We start from the raw sequence: 17,972 nt of genomic DNA on the forward strand, positions 1-17,972 counted from the left end.
AGAAGTGAGGAGTGATCGCAGCGTGGCTATTTCTTCGGCTGTGAGCTCTGTGCCCTGGAGGTGGCGGCAGTCCCCTTCGTTGGTACTGCTGCACACCGTGTGCTGAACACTGTGCACTGTATGCTGTATGTGCACTGTATGCCACAGAAAACGTTTACGTGCCTGTCTACCACGCATTTTAGCTCTGAGCATCCCCAGATTTTAAAAGGAGAGTCCCACTGAAGACCCAGAAATTTGTTCTTGAAAGCACGACTTTGGTATCTGGATGGTGTAAAAACTCAGTTGCATTACAGGTGGTGTAGGTAACTGGCAAAACAACAATTACCTGTTCTAAACTATAGCTTTCAAGTACAAGAAGCAGGATAGATGCAGCCATACAAACACACACCATTTATGACACATACAATAAGAAGAAAAGTTCTCACCATATAATGAGCAGTAGGTTAGAAATCATGCCGTCAGACACTTAATCGTATTATTAATACCTATCCTGAGTTACTGGCTTATATATGGCACAATACAAGAAGGCACATACACCAATGGGCACATTGGTCATGCTTCCTCTGCTTGTGCTGCATTTTGCATTTGGATGCATTCTACTCAGCAACTTTCTTTTCAAGTTTCTACTTGCAACTTTCTTTTTCAATACTGGCCTCAAACATAGTGAAGGGAAGAATTTATTTATCCTCTATCTCTAGTGATTGATAGACAAAGGACTGTTCATTAGGTCATCAAATATTGCTTCTTATTTTCATGCTGTACTTGCTATAACCCACGTTCTCTTCTCCATCTCATTCTCCATAGAAGTATACATGCACACTTGTGCTTTTGTTTCACTTTGTTTTGATTGTCAATCTTTTAGTTTTAAGCCTTGTTTTGACCAGTAGTTTTAACCACGTTGGCAATAGCAGGACTGATGGCCCCAGGGGCACAAGCTTAATAGGTATGATGAGCCAATCCAATAATTCTCAGCTGCCTAGAGTATTGGTCCTGCTTCCTTTCCAGGTGTGCACCCTGCAGCTTGTCTGCTCCAGATCTTGTGCTTATTGACCTGCAGGGAGCTGACTCAGCCCACTGTGTGCGCAAAGAGCAAAGTGAATATTTCTGACCACATGAGCAACCTGAAAGTGGCTCAGAGAGGTGCCATGTGAGGACAGCACTCCCCCTTTGGGAAGGAGAATGCTCTGAGTAAGACTGACTCAGTCAACACATCTAACCGTGAACTCAGCACCACTCATAGCTGTAAATAACAGGATTAATGCTCACTATTGCTGGCAGCTACCCTTTCATTTTTCCACGGGCAGCAAAGGCTGGGAAATGCTTCTCCAAACAGATCAGTGTAACCACATCTCATAGCACACTGAGTGTCTTTTCCTTGGCTCCAAAGAGTGAAATACCGGAGACTATATTGTCCTACATTGCTGAAACAACTTTGCTAGGTAGGGGACACAACAGTGCCCACTCAAGCTTTCACATTGTTCAACAACTTTTTTTTTTTTTTTTCTTCTTTTTTTGCTGTTGAGACAAATGATGAGACCCTAAGCCAGCTCTGGACACTAACTGATGCTGGTCCCTCAGGTGTCTGATTCCTGTGGTCTGGAAGCCAGCACTTCAAATTCTTCCTGCTGCTGAGGCAGTTCCAGGTCAGACAATTAAAATGGAGGGAAATAACGAACGGGTTATCAGAATGATGTGACTTTAAAACTGATGGTTCACAAACTGCTTGCAATTAAATATTTCATTGCACAGGTAAAGCTGTAGTTCCCTAAGGTACCAGTCATAGTAATTATCATTAATCTTTTGGGTTAGCAGTGGGCTTTTAAAAACCAGTTCCTGGGCAGAATGTAGCACTCAATAAATCAAACAGTTGCACGATTTTTGGTCACCAACTCAAACATTTTGAAGTAAAACTGCTTTGCCTTCTACAGTTGTTCAGCCTTTGCCTTATACCCTCATGCGGAGAGCCCCCAAAGACTATGTGATTTCTAACAGCATCACAGAAAGTATGCTTTGTGTGTAAGCATTATACTCCTGCACTTGGAGCTGCTCTCCACATGCACTTTGCTCAGTGAATAAGTTAGAACAAGTCTGGTGACTTCTTCTCATCTATCTCAGTCTATCCTGACACTGTTGGCACTTCAACTACACCATGAATGGCTCGAAACCTGAATTCCAAGGAATGCGAGAGAGAAATAAAGCAGCAATTAACTTACAACATGAGGATATCGGTACGCTGATGGCCAGAATGATCCAGGCAATGTCCATCTTGCTGAGACAGATGGTAGCTCTGTGCTGGGGCTTGTCTCCCTCAGTGACATGGGAGATATTTCCCTGCACCCCAGGTTTCCAGGTCCCGGCAGGAACCAGCCTGTTGAGGAAGTTTCCAGTCGCGGTGGAACCAGCAGTGGACATGGAGCTGGATGACCCCGTGGCAGGCATGGTGGAGACAGTGCTGCCCAGTGAGGTTGTGTTCGTCACCAGGCCCTGCTGTGTTGGAGCAGTGCCCTCGAGGTCCCCCACTGCCAGGGAGGAGATGTTGACATCAAAGCTGGGCTGGACTGAGTGACCGGCTGCTGCTGGTGCAGTTCCAGGGCCAGAAAACAAGGGGACATTTGTACTGAGATTCAAGGTTACCCAAGAGTTGTTTTTGCTCAGCATATCCCATACACCATAGTGGGTGGGTTTAAAAGGCACCGACACTGCTTCGGGATCAGTTGGCGGTCCAGCAGTTGTGGTGGCAAACTCTGCTTTCTGCACAACTCGCTCGGCCCCATTCCCTTGCTCTACTTCCCTAAGGCTTCCCGAGGTGTCAGGGTGGGGAGAAAGGTCTGAGGGCGTAGTTCTGGCCAACCCTGTGCCATTGGGGTCACTGGAGGTTGCGGTCTGGGACTGAAAGGGATGGTCTGTGAAAGGGCTCCTCAGGGTAGGGAAGGGAGAGTGCAGGGTTGTCTTTAGGTAAGGTTCTGAAGACTCTGTGAAGTTGCCTTTGAAAATCTGGAATATTTTCCCTTTGGGGCGAGTCTGTCCTGAGTACAAAGCACTCTGGTTATACAAATGATATGTTTCCTTTTCGCCAACACGAGGGCTGCTCGCCTGTGTTTGAGCAGTGGAAGCATTGCTCCCTGCCAGGCTGACAGGATGGGGGACGGCGCGAGCGGAGGTGGGGACGGGCTCTGCCGTGTGGCGGTCCTTGTGGCGAGGCGTCGTTCCCATGGCTGTGACAGTGGTAGTGTCCATCAGGAGGCCCTGAGAGGAGGATACAGCAGGAGACAGTACCTGAACAGAAAACACCAGCTCTTCCGTCAGTGCCAAGATCAGTAGAACACCTGGAGGAAGAAACAGAAAGGGTGAGACACAGGGGAGGGACAAGAAGATGGAGGACAGCGTGGCTGTGTGCTTGTGCTTTGCTCCTCCCAGATGACAACCAAGCTGGCAGGAAAGCCTACCTTCCTTGTGCCCCGGAAAAGAAGAGTTAGTGCCTCTGGGAATTGGAAGAGAAATAGATCTGCAGTGTAGTAGTGAGATGGGAAGGAGAAGGCTGCACAGAATCTCTGTGGTGAAGGAAGAAAGGGGCTTGCCATGTGGGTATTTTAAAGCATCATACATAGCTGTAGGTGACCCCCATGAAGAAGATACAAAGCATCCTACTCTTCAGTGGTAGAAACAAAAGATATTTTCATCTTTGTTTTGGCCAAAGGCCTCCGGATGAATGGCCATATCATGATGGGGAACCTTAGTCTGCTCATTATTTTGGCTGCAAAATCCTAAAGTTGGCTGCGTCCAGTCTTGGATGCCATTATGCAATCTGTTCTTGAGAGAGCAGCTGCTTAGCCCTCACTGAAAATTAGGTCAAGAAGGGATGTGCTATGAATGGACTTCCTAGCTTATGATGCACCCTTAGAAACTTGGGAAATCTCATCTCTGATCTCAGAGTATGAGATGTGGAAAATCCACAAACGTCAAAAATAAACAAGAAAATGTAACTAACAAAGACATTTTAAAAAGCCATGTGATTACTGAGGATTGAACCATCTAATACAACTGCCCCTTTTCAGATACTCACACACAAATTTTTGTTTGGGTCCCGTTCTATACTTATAAGTGCTGTGGGATTTGATTCTGTGAGATTTGCCTCCCACCTGCCTCTGTAGAGCACGTTGTTTCATGAGGTGCCAGATTCACGCCACTGGGAACATCGATTCTTACATCTATTCAGAGTCCAGTTAATGGACATGGGCAGCTGCAATAGCATAAGGCTCTCCAGGACGCAGGGCTAACATGCTCTGAGTTAGTGTGACCTGCAGGAACCACATCAATCACATGTCACCATTTCCATATGTGGAAACTGCCAAGTGTCATGCAGACCTCTGCCCACTCTGCACAAGGGATGAGTCTGTTTTGCACAGTCCACTGAGCATCATCAGATGGCACCATTAGCACACTACTAGTGTGAATTTCAGCCCAGGATCTCAAAGGAAAAGGTGACACTGTCTTAAAAAAACCAGGGAGATAAGTTCACCAGAACTGCAGGACCCCAAACAGGGTAAGGATCTTCCAGACAAGACTGTAGAGTGCCTGCCTGCACATTCCCCACCCTCTGTGCCTCCAGGTTTGCCAGCTCTCCCTGTCAGTGTTGATATGCCATTTACTTCTACCTTACAAGGGAATACCTGCAGTGGGCACCAGCAGAACATTGGAAATGGGAATGGGGCAGTCTCTGATCAGGTGCCCACTGGGTCTGAAGGCTTAGCCAGAGGCAAATGCCATGAAATGTGTGTATTCTGACTCAATACACGTAGCAGAAACTCACCAAAGGAGCAGTACTTATCCCTCTCATCCAGCTAAGAGCGATGCTTTGATCACCAACCATCATTTCTGAAGCAGAACAGCACGGAGCTCTACAACCACCAAAATTCACCTCACCTTGCCACAGTTGCCTCCCACTCCTTTGCAGGGCATCCTGAAGATCTGAGCACTTCAAAGAACACTGACTTAATAGTGCAGTGAGAGCCACTTACAAGCAGTGCACTTTCCCAATACCTGATGCTAAAATTAGCTCATATTTTTTTATTTCTGAAATAAATGCCTGTCGAGTAAGTGATCCTTGGGGATACCGCTTCAAAATTCCTAGCCTATCACAGACAGTATGCTCATAAAAGAATGCCTAGTCAAGGAGAAAAACATATTCTGTACATTGAAGTGCAACCCAAAGATCAGATTGTGGTGTATTCGTGGAGCATCACTTTTGGAAATGAAAGGCAGGAGTCATCTTCACATTTTTGGCAGCACTCACTCTGAGGTCAAGGTCAAAGCAGATATTTCTGTGTCCATATGGCTCGTATTGCATGCCAAGACAAGTTGCTGCTACAGAACAAATACGAAGAGGAAAGGATGAAAAATTATTTTGGGTTTGGTGTGTGGAGATAATGTTTCAGGAAACTTTAGGCCTGCTGTTCTGGGCACACATGACACAGGGCACTGGCAGATCTCAGGACACACGAGATTGCAAGGATTACGGCAGTCTTTGTGCAGCTACTTTCCTTCACACCTCACACAGAGAAAAACCTCCGTATTGGATTAATGCTTTTTTATTTTCTGCAGGATATTCCTCAAGTAACAAGGAAGCAGTCACCTCTTCTGCATGCTGTGCCCCGAGGTCAGCAACCCTCATCTTTGGCTAAAAGCCTACTATCCATCCCTACCACTTGAAATGCAGATAAATCAAAAGCCTGCAGCTGCGAGTGTTTATGATCTCTCAGGGGCAGCCTGTTGTGGTAGCAGGCCGCCATGCATCAGGCCTGGGAAGCCACATACACTTAGCTAGTACCTTTATAAGACTTGTAAAATGTTAGTAACTATTCAAAGGAAATGCTACTCTGTCATAAGCCACTTATTTGACAATAAAAAATAACACTGATAACATTCGGCTCTCTCAGGCTGTGACAGTCAGCTTCTGCTTGTCTGCTGGCCTCCCTTTAACAGTCCCTGCAGGACCACCACGGCCCCATCAGCTGCAGCTCTGTAGGACATTTTTATACTTGGATTAGCAGGCAGCAGTAACTCTCTCAGAGACAACCAGAGCTAATGTGTGTCCATAACTACTTAAAACATATTTGGCTTGTAGATCATTGTAAAAATAGCTGGTGCTGTATATTTAGGGAAAACCAGCTGGTAATAATGACTTCACAGTGGGCTCTGCTGGTCCTTTTAAGCAGAACTGGCATTCTAATTGATAAACAGCCAATTGGAAAGCAAAAGTGAAGTTGGAATCCGTATGTTCAGCGCCATCCATGCAGGGACATCTAAGCATGGGCTGCTGGGATTTGCAGTTGCCTGGGTGCCCAGAGCTCTGGCTTGGATTACTTGAAGGTACAAAGGGAATATTATTATGGTCCCTGATATCAAACTTCCCTGTTTGGCAACTGTGGCCTGAGCCCAGGAAAATGGTTTACTGAATTTCTCTACCAAAGCATTCATCACAGAAAGGGGCTTAACCAAACCCTCCAGACTTCCTCCCTCCCCAACCTTGCTCTGCGTCTCAAATGGCCCTGCACTAAGGATCGGGCCCCCAGCTTAGCCACGAGCAGATTACCACTGAAATGAAACCTATTGGTTGGTATAAAGTTGTCATGGCCAAAGCGATGACATCCCAGATGATACAGTACATAGGCAGATGGTCTTGGTCAGCTCAAAGCCCAGTTCTGCAGCCTTTGCCAAAATCCTCCAGTCCCGGCTGCTGGAGACTCCTCGGTCTGACCTTACTTAGGACACAAGCTCTTTGAGGTAAGAACTGGCAGCCCTTTCTATATGTTGCCATCATGTGGCAATAAAGACTGATATAAGTACGTTATAGCAAAAAATAATTAATAATTATATTTTCAAAGGTCAAATCACATCACTAGTTTTTGGTGGTTTTTTTTTTTTTCTTCAGGAAGGGCCATTTCTAAGTTATAGGAGGAGCTCATGCTCAAGAGGGGTCATAGTGGTTTGACTTTTAAATGCTGCATGTCAAATTCCCACTTTTGGAGTTCAAATTTATGACTGCATTAAAACCATTCAACCCTGATGAGAAGGTTCAATGGCCTAATGTCTCAGCAGCCTGAACTGTGCCATCCCGTGTTTTTGCATACAGTACCAAGAATTGAATGTTAAGTACAAAATAAACGGACTCAAGGATGAAGCACAGCAGAGTGACAGTAAAGCGTACAGAGAGGATCAGTGTGTGTTTAGCCATAAAACACACACATTTATTGACAACATGGTGCAATGGTTCCAGTCTCAACAGGACCTTACTGCAGTGCTTCTTCCCATTGTATTCTCACAGGATGAGCCCAGAAATGATGTGTACAGTTTTGCACATCAGAAAAATGAAGAAGCTCCCACAACAGCAGTTTTTAAAAAGACTGGACTTGATGTCCTCAACAATATCAAGGAAGCTAAATGCCCTTTAGAGATAGGAGCCAGGGCTGAGTTTCTCTGAATCAGAAAAATGAAGCAACTTAGGCCCCAGCAGCTCAAGTTCTTTCACCATTTTATCTCAAGACCTCAGCAGTCCTTGCCAGTATGAGGTCCTGGTTTCAGGTGGGAGTTAGTACCTCTCGGTGCTGCACTGGCTGTTTTGTGGGCACACTGTGTGCCACCATTCTGCATGGGATGGCAGCCGTGTGTGCAGCTGCCAGGTCAGCTCTCGCATTCAGCCTCCCTGGGGCACCACCGCTAAACAACACAAACTTATATAACTCATGATCTGAGCCCCATGGAAAGGTTCCCAATGGCTTCAGCAAGCTTTGGACCAAGCTCTAATTGCTGAAGACACAGTGGAAACTTTTGAGCTGCACATTCACATTTTCTACAGCCAATGAATATGCACAAAGGGCTCAATCTGGCGCTTGACCCTTTCTGGCCTCTGCTACCTCAGGCATCGCAGCAAGACAGATAAAGCCACCCTGAGCAGCACTTGGCAAACATTTTTCCTCTAGGAAGTCAGGAGAGCTTTCTGTGCAGATACGTACTGCTGGAGTCATTATTTCACACTGCCGTGGGCAAAGGAGGCACAGGGAGCAGCTTTACAAAGGACCCATTATCCACGGATCCTGGGGCCAGGACGCACGTGGGCAGTGTGCAGGATCTGGAACTCCCCATGCTTCTGACCACCTCATCACACTTAGTGATGGTGAGGGTCCTGCAAAGCCTGCTCAGAGCACCAGCAACATTATTGTTGCAGAGAAAGCTTTCTTCCCAACACAATTAACATATCATGCAGCTCTCCGCAAACCCAAAACATTATAGGCAGCAAAATGGATCGTTAATAGGTGGAAACTGCATAGAAAGTGCATATGATTATTTTTGTTATGGTCATTTTCTTTGCAGTCTCTCAAAGCAATGTGATTTTCACACACAGCGCAGCAGCTGCTGTACAAACAAAGAGTTAAGCAAATGTCATCCCTACAACTGGTGGAGGAACCGAGGGAAGAAAAGTAGGTTACTCTGCATAGAAAATTTCTCTTCTCTGCCTATCAGTGGCTGTCAGGCCAGCACTCACAGGTATTGACTTACAAGTTATTGTCTGCTTTCCCTTGTAAGCATGAGACAGTGCGATCAAGCCCAACTTCAGTACCCAAAGTATTTGATAAAATGTACAGAATGAGGCACATGGAGTAACAGCTGTATTTGCAGTAATGTAGCACAGCATCAGCAGAAGCTCTGGAAATCACATGTATAAACACCAATTAAACAGTGCTCACTGACATTCCCTGTGAAACAACATTAATGGTAGCTATGGTTTTCATGTAGCAAGTATGTCACGGTCCTTTAAGAACACAAAAACACTGCTGAACACCATTATTGTTCCTAAGGTGAATTTCCATCAGGGATTTCAAGAGACTGACTCCGCACATAATAACTCATTTCTGGTCCTCCAGGCATCTCCACAATGAGTGATACAAACACTACAGCCTCATGCAGTTACAGAGCAGGCATCTCTCTGTTCATTCCCCTCCTGCACTGATGACTCTCAGATAGCATGGGTATCCGTGTCTTAGAAATGCTTTTGATCTCCTATTTATCTAAATACATACAGACATCCAAGCTGTTGATCCTCCCAGAAAGGCTCACTGACAACCCCGGACAACGATAATTATTGAGGGGAGGATAATAGAAAGAAAGAACATGACTCCAGCTGCTCAAGATAATCACTCACCTGAAAATATCATTTGGACTTGTCAGCAGACATCCTCACCTTCTCACATCACACAGATTTGGAAGCTTCATCGCTCAGTAGAGAAAGGAAAAATGCATCTTCTCCCTAACGAGGCAGCTGCAGGCAGGAGTTGCTGTTATTGTTGGAACTGGTTTGGAGGAATGAGGACAGAGACAGCCCAGGCAGGCGTGTCTTGCAGGGCTGTGCAGCGAGAGAGCTCGCTCCTTTATGAGTACCTTTGGAACTGCAAAGATCACTTACGGAGCCAGTCCCCCTCTCTCTGCAAGCAGATCGAAGGGCTGCTTGGTATTCCAGCTTGGTTCCCCATCAAGTCCAGATACAGTTTGTCTGACACGGGTCTATTCAGACGCCAGAGGATTGCTGGCAGTTCTCGTTCTCTGGGAACAAAACAGCAACAAGCACCCCAGCTGCACGTCCTTGTGAGACTGCTCCTTCCCTCTTTCGAGGCAGAGTGCCCTCCCTCCAGTGCAGCAGTGAGCTTTTTGTGTCTGGATGGATTTACAGATCCACCTCCTGCTTCTGCACCCCCACCAGATTTTCCACTCCCTTCAATTCTCCCTAATGGTATTAATAATCCTGTCAGAGGAAAATACGTGGAATGAAATAGGGATCCTCTTCTCTCCTTCTTTGCCATCAAAAGACATGTTCTATATTTTATGATATTTCCATTCCTCAGTGATGAATGGGTAGATTCTACTTTGTACCTATCAAATAAGTCCACAAATCCTGTGATTCTTAAAGTCATAATCCTGCCCACCTTCTGCTCTGGCACAGCTGACTGTCTGGAATTACACACAGCCCAAAGAACACAGAAATGTGCCCCGTTCATCCAAATTCCTGAGAAGGCATGGGCAAATGCTGAGTGCAACAAGTTGGGGGCTGCTGGAAATCCCCCAGTAATCCCTGCTCCTCAGTCTTTGATTCAAAGTCCCCATCACACTCAAACAGCCCAAGCAATTTGTTACATGGGACCTCACAGAATTTGTCCCTAATATTTTGCTACTGAGCAAAGCCAGTTCTCCCTTCTCTCTTATCATATGGGTTCACAAAGGAGTGACACCACGACAACAGGTTTGAGGTTTGGCAGCGCCAACAGCAACAGGACCTCGGAGTGTGACCCCAGTGGTGACTTTAGGAGCATACAGTCCCTACGAGGAAGTCTGGGCAGGTGCATATACCATATCACAAGTGTATTTTTCCCCTATTTACACAGAGTATTTTCACAACCACGATTATTTCATGGAGGATGTGCAGTGATGGAGTACAAACATTAATCTCAGATCTGCTTTGCATTTCTGTGCTCTTGTGCTGACATTCCTTTTCTCCCTGCCATGTGCAGTTCACTTTTCATCCCTAAGGCTGCCAGTCTGAAGGTTCCTCTAAATAAAGATACTCAGTGCATTATAGAAAAAATTCTCTTTACAAATATCAGCTTGTTTAGCAGTTTCTGGAACTCAGGGTTATTAAGAGCTTGCTGCTGAAACAATGATTGAGCATGAAGCTGCAGCTGGTGTAACAGGAGAGCCGTGCCATGTATTTTAACCTTTGCTGGAGGATTTGCCACATCTGTAAGCAGTAACTCAGCACAGACTTCTTCCCTGTGTGTTGTCATGGATGGAAACATATGACTTAAAATTGCAGATTGTCATTTGGAATTTCACATGAAAACTGCTCACAAGGACAGGCGCCCTGTGCATTCCCTTGTCCAAAACCACACAGAACAAATCGAAAATAATGTTAAAAGCACACAGGTCTTCCCCACTCTGACAGCTTCCCCTTCACACAAAGCTTGTCCAGCCCCAGCTTTGCAAATGTACATCCCTTCCTTTGCAGCCTTTGCTTGGCAGCAGTTTTTGTTGGCAGGATGCTGTTGCCAAGGGAGACAGAAAGGATGTGCAGCTGGCTTCTCTTTCACCTGCACTTAGTGCTGCTGATCCTATTTATGTTGCTGCAGAACCTCTGGCTTCTGAGAGACCTACTATCAATGTCACCGGACCTTCTGAAGAGTTTTGACAATGACACAAATAGCCAAGGCCTCTGATGAAAAGCTTAAAATAGGATCTTGCCAAAGAGAGGGTGTAGTTGATGTCATGGATGCTGACTCAAGCAAGGGTATCCATTTCACAACCAGCAATAAAAAGGGGGAAAAGAGGATTTAGAGCCATCTTAGCAATGGTTTCTGACAGCTTCCCAAAGCAGTGAGTAACCTCACTATGCCAAAGTTAGATGCCTGAGGTAGCTGTGGCTCTGGCAGGCAATTCACCTCATCATGAAGTATCTCTGAGCTGCCACAGGTTGACCTGCACCCTAGAGGTGCTCTCTCTTACTCTGATGAAAAGGAGTCCTATAGGAGATGATAAACCTTAACTGGATATCCACCTTCCAGATGATGAATGTTAGGTGAAATTAATCCCACCCCATGTCCCTCTATCTATTTAGATGGCATCGTCATGAAGCAAAAAGAGGATTTGTTCAGAAAAATAAAGGGATTAATAAAAGTGGTGTCTGAAAAGGTAAAACACAGTCTATGTATTGTGATACTTTCCAGCAGAGGAAGTCTTACCACTTTGGACATTCATAAACAGCTTCTTCTCTACACAGGACACAGCGTTAGAGAGCAGCACCTCATCGGCATGAAGTGTGGATGAGGGCAGGGGTTGGAGCCTTACTATGGTGATGCTTTAGGAAGCACTTTTTCCCATACTAGAGGGTAAATGGACAAGCCCTGTCCGTTTGAAGCATGCTGTCCATGATCTGTGCCTGACCCTGCATGCACAGTTGGTGCCTGCTGACCTGGAGAGCAGTGGTGGTGTGGCAGAGCTTCTTGGTGTGCACTCCTTTCCAAATCCTTGCAGTTTTAAGTAACCAAGTCACAGACTTCTGATTCCAGCACCAGGAGACATGTCTTTCCCCAAACTAATTTCTTCGGGGCTGATCCACCAGCTCTTACTAATTTACACCAACTTACCTATCAATCAAGAACATTCATTCTAGATTCAAGATAGTCCTTCATTACAGCACAGTCATTTTTAGCTTGTCTATCTGAAGGAAATGTGATTTATTACCAGGTTCTCCTTCTTTTTGTCCCTTTTCCCCATAACTTTGCTCCATGGCTGATTTCAAGTACTGTAACATGCTATATAAAATCTGGCAAGGAGGCAGAATAGAGAGCCCGACTTGTGGATCCCCATGCTCTGATGCTGCAAACATTTATTTCCCCACTTGCAAAAGCTGTGCTCCAGTTTTCTGGTTGGAGTTACAAAAACATTGATGCTGCAGCCAGACAGAATGTTACAGCTGTGCACAGCCTGTCTTCTACAACCCCTTAAGGTATTTCAGTCCTTTCATCTGTTCACGGAAAGTAATGTGGGTGATTTATTACTTATGCCCCCTTCAAACTCATTATTACCTCCAAGTGCCTGGTTATCCCTGGGTTCAATCTCAAATGAAAGCTTGTAATGAGGAGCCTTCACTGATTTGTTATGAGAACGTAACACACAATTAGAAAGCAACTTGGGCATAAACTATTACATTTATGGGCAAGAAATCTTCACTTTGATTTTTGACCATTGCTCAGTTTAAGGAAAAGGGACACTGTGCTTCAGAGACAGTAAATGACCTGCTAAGGGCTTGTGCTGTTACTCACTGTCTCTGTGAATGCCTTTACCTTTTGGGCAAGTGAGAACCAAACCAAGTCAGGATCAAGGAAGTCAGCATTTTCAGTATGGGAGAAGGCTTCTAGCTTTGGGGAAAAAATGTGATTGTGACTAATTCCCAGGGCTGACTATGGATGTGAGATTACACTTAAAGCAGCCAGAAAGGCTGCAATGTGAGAGCCTTGCTATCTGCTGAGTTCTAAGGGGCTGGGAAAGCCTCTGGAGTGGGTGAATGTAAGGCTGCTAGAGAAAAAGTGAGTTGTGATGCTCAGTGCTGTCTAAACCCTGACAGTGGCCGGGCTGTACGTAGTGTAAGGATGTACCCAGAGAAAAGGGTGGGATCAAGTTCCATTCTTGAAAATATCAGCTGCTCACTGCAGGGATCAGGAAGGTCTGTTTTGTTCTATGAGGTGATTTGAAAGATTATACAGGTATTGAGATATGGATTTTTTCTGCCAACCTTTGAAGCTAGGTATTGGCTGGGAAGGAATGACGGTCCAAGGCGCTGCAGTAAATCATAGGTTCTTGTAAGTAAGGTCACAGCAGCTGCTGGATATAATTTCTGCTAACAAGAGCAGACTCTGCTGCTTGTATTTCGGTATCGTTGCTCCTGAATGAAATTCAATAGCTGGAGATATGCAGTATCATACACAAAGAACACCAGGGTGAGGAGGTGATACAGTTACTTGATTAGTCAGAGGATTAGTAATTCTACTAGAAATATGAATGACGTTGCAATAAGGACCTCACTTCAAAAAATATGCTCTGTCAACTCATTTCTGCAACTCATACTCCCTGTTCAGCACAAATGCTGTTACACAATGCAGAGCAATGTTTCAGCCTTCCATGTGGATGGCACTTTTTACATGCACGCTGGCCATTTTAAAGAATTCCACTACCAATATCTGTGTATTGCTTCTGTATGTTATTTTGAGCATGCTTTGGTCTTGCCTTTCCATCTGCACACACTGCATGTCCAAAACACCTTTTGCAGTCAGTGAAGGTTACAAAGACTTTACAAATCAGAGACAAGTAAAATCACTGATTTTCAAGTGATTTTCTGTTCTTACAGGGGTACTTGCATGAAGTGTGTACTGAAAATACATATGGATAAAATTTTAAACATGAAAACCTTTCCTTGAGCCCTTGTTTAAGTGTTCACAGTGGACTTGAGTCATTGGAGTTTCACCCTGCCTCACATGGGACAGGTGGTGCTGTCACATCTTTCTTTGAACCAACGACACAGAATCACTGTTGAGACAATACTACTAATAATCATAAGCTCTATAGTAGCATTATTCACACAGTACAAGTTACCTATTTTATTTGTCTCTTTCCTTCTTTCTGGCTAACCCTGCCTCTATATACAGAAAAGAATCTACTCCACCCACTCCTGAAATGCCATCAACTCTGCACCTGGTTTTATTTTGGAAGGAAATTGTATTGACAGCCCTAAACCTTCTGATTATTCACGCACCAGCCCTTGTGAAGAGATTACAGGCATCAGCTTTGCTGTCTCGTCCTGTCAGCACATGGCCATTTGGGGATTCTTTGGGAGCTCAGCCTGGCTGCTCATCCAGCCCTGACTCCTGTTTCCCTAACCTGTTGTGTTGTTGGTGACAGGATGCACCAACAACAATAAGGTGACACCTTATCTCACCTTCCCCTGTGATAACAGAGCTTTCTGGCCCCATCTTTTGAGGCATTCAAGGCCAGGCTGGATGGGGCCCTGGACAGCCTGATCCAGTGGGTGGCAGCCCTTTCCATAGGCTTCCCCTCTAACCCAAGTCATTCTGTGATTCTCTGATTCTGTGATTCTATGATTTTACATGGCTGCTTGGCTGCAGCCAGAGGCAGTGCACTATATGACATCCCAGTAGGAGTACAGAAATGCCATGCAATGAGAAGCTCCAATTTTGAGTGGTTTCAGTGTCTGCCTCAGCAGCAGCAGCTGGCCTCACTGCACTGTCCTTTGTCTGTACAACTGATGTGCTCCCAGGGGAGACTGGAGGTTTCCTGACACATCAGGAACAAATTTTAAACTCAACTATGTGTTGTGTCTTCCAAAAAGATGTAGGTGTAATTGTACCAAGTGATGCATTTGGAAAGACAAATTCATCCCTGCCATAGCTAATAACATGTTTCTGCTGCTTATCCCTCTCTGAAGCAGGCTTTCTTTTGGTCTGAACTTAATTTATTAATACACAAAACATAACCTTGAAGCTGGGGCACAGCAGAACTGTGACCAGTTGTGAACTTTATGTTGGAGCGTTGTGGATGAGCTACAATTAGACACTGCTCTGGGTTCTCTGCAGACACGTGCTGGAGGAGCAGAATGGCAGTCAGATGTTACAATCCCATGAAATGTAATGATAATGCTGACAGAAGTGTCTTGTCACACTTTGCACTTACTACATTTTCCCTTTTCTCCCTCTTGTTTTAAGCATCCCCAGCTGTCACTGCACTGGAGCAGTACAATGATTCCTGGAGTAAAGGGAAACACAGGGAAGAGATCCTGTTTGGAGCCAGGGCGCTCAGCGTGGCATATCTGCATGGAAGCTGCAGGAGGACATCAGTCTTTGCATTAACATTAACTACCATGGCTAAGAGAATATATTAGCAACAGCTTCACTAAAGGTCAGGACACAGAGAAGGAATATCAAGAAGCATTGTACAGAGGACATAATTTTAAAGTAAAGTGCTGAGTTTCAGCCCCATTCGATCCGAGTTGAAAGGACTAGATGGAAATAAATAAAGGCAGGCGTGCTTGAGGGACCAATTAGAGGGCCATCGATAGCAGTGTCAGGAAACCCCTGTGGGAAAAATGGTGGCTTCTGCTACAGTGGTGTAAATCAGGACAACCACGCCATGAGTCACATTATTCAGCATGTAAATGACTCTGAGAGGAGAACACAGGAAAACTAAAGGAAACAGCAAAGATAAAATATGACTGGCAGCTGAAGACCAATGTCTCCAAAGGAGAAACAGGAAACTATAAAGACTAACAGCAATTAATAACTGGAATGTGCAGACAGAGGAGCAGAGGGGATCAGGTTTTGTTCTCTCCCAGCTACAGTGCTGGTGGCCACAGGCAGCAGTCCCAGCCATCCCAACCATTCCGACAGGAAGCCATCAGCACCACCACTATCTGGCTGCTTCACTGCTTCCTTCATGTGATTTGTTGGAAATCTATGTTTCAGTCAAGCAGAATATTTAAACAGGACTCCAGTACTTTTCATATCAAAAATACAGAAAGGAGTTGCTTGCTCCAGGAATGTTAAAAAACAAGTTATCACCTGGCTTGTATCAGAAACAGTGCAGCCAGCAGGAGCAGGGAGGTGATCGCCCCTCTGTACTCAGCTCTGGTGAGGCCACACCTCAAGTGCTGTGTTCAATTTGGGCCCCTCACTACAAGAAGGACATGGAGGCCCTGGAGCGTGTCCAGAGAAGGGCAACAAAGGTGTGAGTTCCAACACTTTGCTTCATATGTTCTTCCATGTCAGACACCATTCTGTCATACTGCTCCTCTGCTGCCATCTGTCACATGGCAACAACATGTAATGGAATACTGGTGGGAAGGTTTCAGCCCCTATTGCCATACCGCCAATACTGGCCTCTGATGTTGCAGAACAACATAATAAAATAGCAGACTTTACTTTCGGAGCAGCTCTTGTAAAATATATACAATACAGAGCAACAGAACCATAAAACTAGCAGGATGTTTGACCTCGTTTTTGTGAAACTGATGTGCCAGTCTGATTTGATGGCAATGGCTGCAATTGGTAGTGAGTTCTCAAGGTGCTCGTCACTTTGTATCAAGTTTTACTTTTCCTGCGCTTCATTCATGACAAGTTGCTCAGTAATGTGCATGCTGCCAAAAGAAATAACATGAATAAGGCGTGACTGTGAAGCGAGGGATATTTTTCTCTTTCAAGAGAGTCTTATAAAAGCCCAGTAAGGGGACATGATCCAATTTTGAGTTGGATAGCCAATTGCAACTCTATACATTCCACTTGAAAATGTGCAGGTAATGTTGACTGAAAATGGAGTCAAAACACAAAATGATCATTTTCTGGGCAACCTTGAAGCCTATTCTCACATTCCTGTATCAAAACAAAGAGCACAGCTGCGTATTTGTCACTGTTCACAGGACGGTGTTTAGCCAATGTACCACACTGCACACAATTATCTGCCATCAATTTACTTAGCTCCTGTGCTGTTACAGGTGTAGAGCACGCATTGTTGAAGGGATGTACCGCATGCAGATGCATTGCTCTGCCGTTCTGCTGGGCTTATTTACTGTATATTTATTCAAAGGTGTCCCTGCCGGGAGCTGTTCCTGCATTCTCATTCACTGTCAGTTACATTGCCAGAAACAAGGCAGCACCTACAGCAACGTTACTATTGCATTACAGCTATTTCCTTAAGATGACCTTGGGTCTGAGATATTTATCAGTGGGAAAATAAAACAAAAAGAGAGGAGGAAAAGAAGAGACATAGTAGCAGTTTGCAACGATTTGTGAAGGTGGTGTGATCCAAGCTTGCAAACTGCAGGCAAACACATCGTGCTTGCTAAGGCAGTATAAAGGATCTCTTCCTTAGAGCTCTGCGTCAAGTTATGCCTCTGCCTAAATTAATGCTCCCAATTAGTCCTGTTTTATTGTGCATCCATCACAGGAGGTTCACTGTTAGGGCTCTGAACAATACAGATCCATATACCAGTAATTATGAAAAAAATACATTTAGCAAGATGCAAATGTTTCATGTTTATCAGCAGCGCCTTGGGCCCTCTATCATTTTTTTTCTGAGATATTTTTAATTTCCTCAGTCAAATTAATCTTTGCTTTTAGTAAATAAGTGCATTCAAAAACTCTTTGCACTGAGTTCAAGCTTGACTCCTGGTTGTTTGGTTTTTTTTTTCAGCGTATCTGTAGAAAGAAGCTCTAGCTATACCATGCATGTGTCGAAGGCAGAGGCTGAGATTCCAAGCTACGTGGCACAGACATGTAGAGGAAAAAGGGAATCCAGACTTATTCCTTGAATCTGCATCATATTACCTAACTCACTCAGGGCTGCTTCCAAACTTTCTCTTTTTT

General features: G+C 44.9%; 1 protein-coding gene and 1 long non-coding RNA gene across 9 annotated transcripts in view; one reads left to right on the top strand and one right to left on the bottom strand.

Moving 5' to 3' along the window:
• LOC122189574 overlaps positions 1-17,972 on the top strand; it is a 52,745-nt gene that overhangs the window by 26,941 nt on the left and 7,832 nt on the right. For 4 of the 5 annotated variants that reach the window (XR_006181866.1, XR_006181864.1, XR_006181865.1 and 1 more), the window contains exon 3: positions 15,321-15,513. The exons of the other annotated variant lie outside the window; for it this stretch is intronic. This is a non-coding gene — a long non-coding RNA (uncharacterized LOC122189574). The remainder of the gene's footprint in view (positions 1-15,320; positions 15,514-17,972) is intronic. 5 annotated transcript variants of the gene reach the window in all.
• Positions 1-17,972, bottom strand: part of TMEM108 (transmembrane protein 108) — a 153,625-nt gene that overhangs the window by 6,954 nt on the left and 128,699 nt on the right. For 3 of the 4 annotated variants that reach the window (XM_042888862.1, XM_042888860.1, XM_042888861.1), the window contains one exon: positions 2,214-3,326. In XM_042888862.1, the coding sequence (XP_042744796.1) occupies positions 2,214-3,326 (1,113 nt within the window). Of the gene's footprint in view, positions 1-2,213; positions 3,327-9,199; positions 9,598-17,972 lie in introns of all 4 variants that reach the window. The other variant, XM_042888863.1, reaches the window with a different exon arrangement.

This window comes from Lagopus leucura, unplaced genomic scaffold (genome assembly GCF_019238085.1).
Source record: "Lagopus leucura isolate 7727_CA_CO unplaced genomic scaffold, USGS_WTPT01 Super-Scaffold_100157, whole genome shotgun sequence".
In the NCBI taxonomy this organism is placed as follows: domain Eukaryota; kingdom Metazoa; phylum Chordata; class Aves; order Galliformes; family Phasianidae; genus Lagopus; species Lagopus leucura.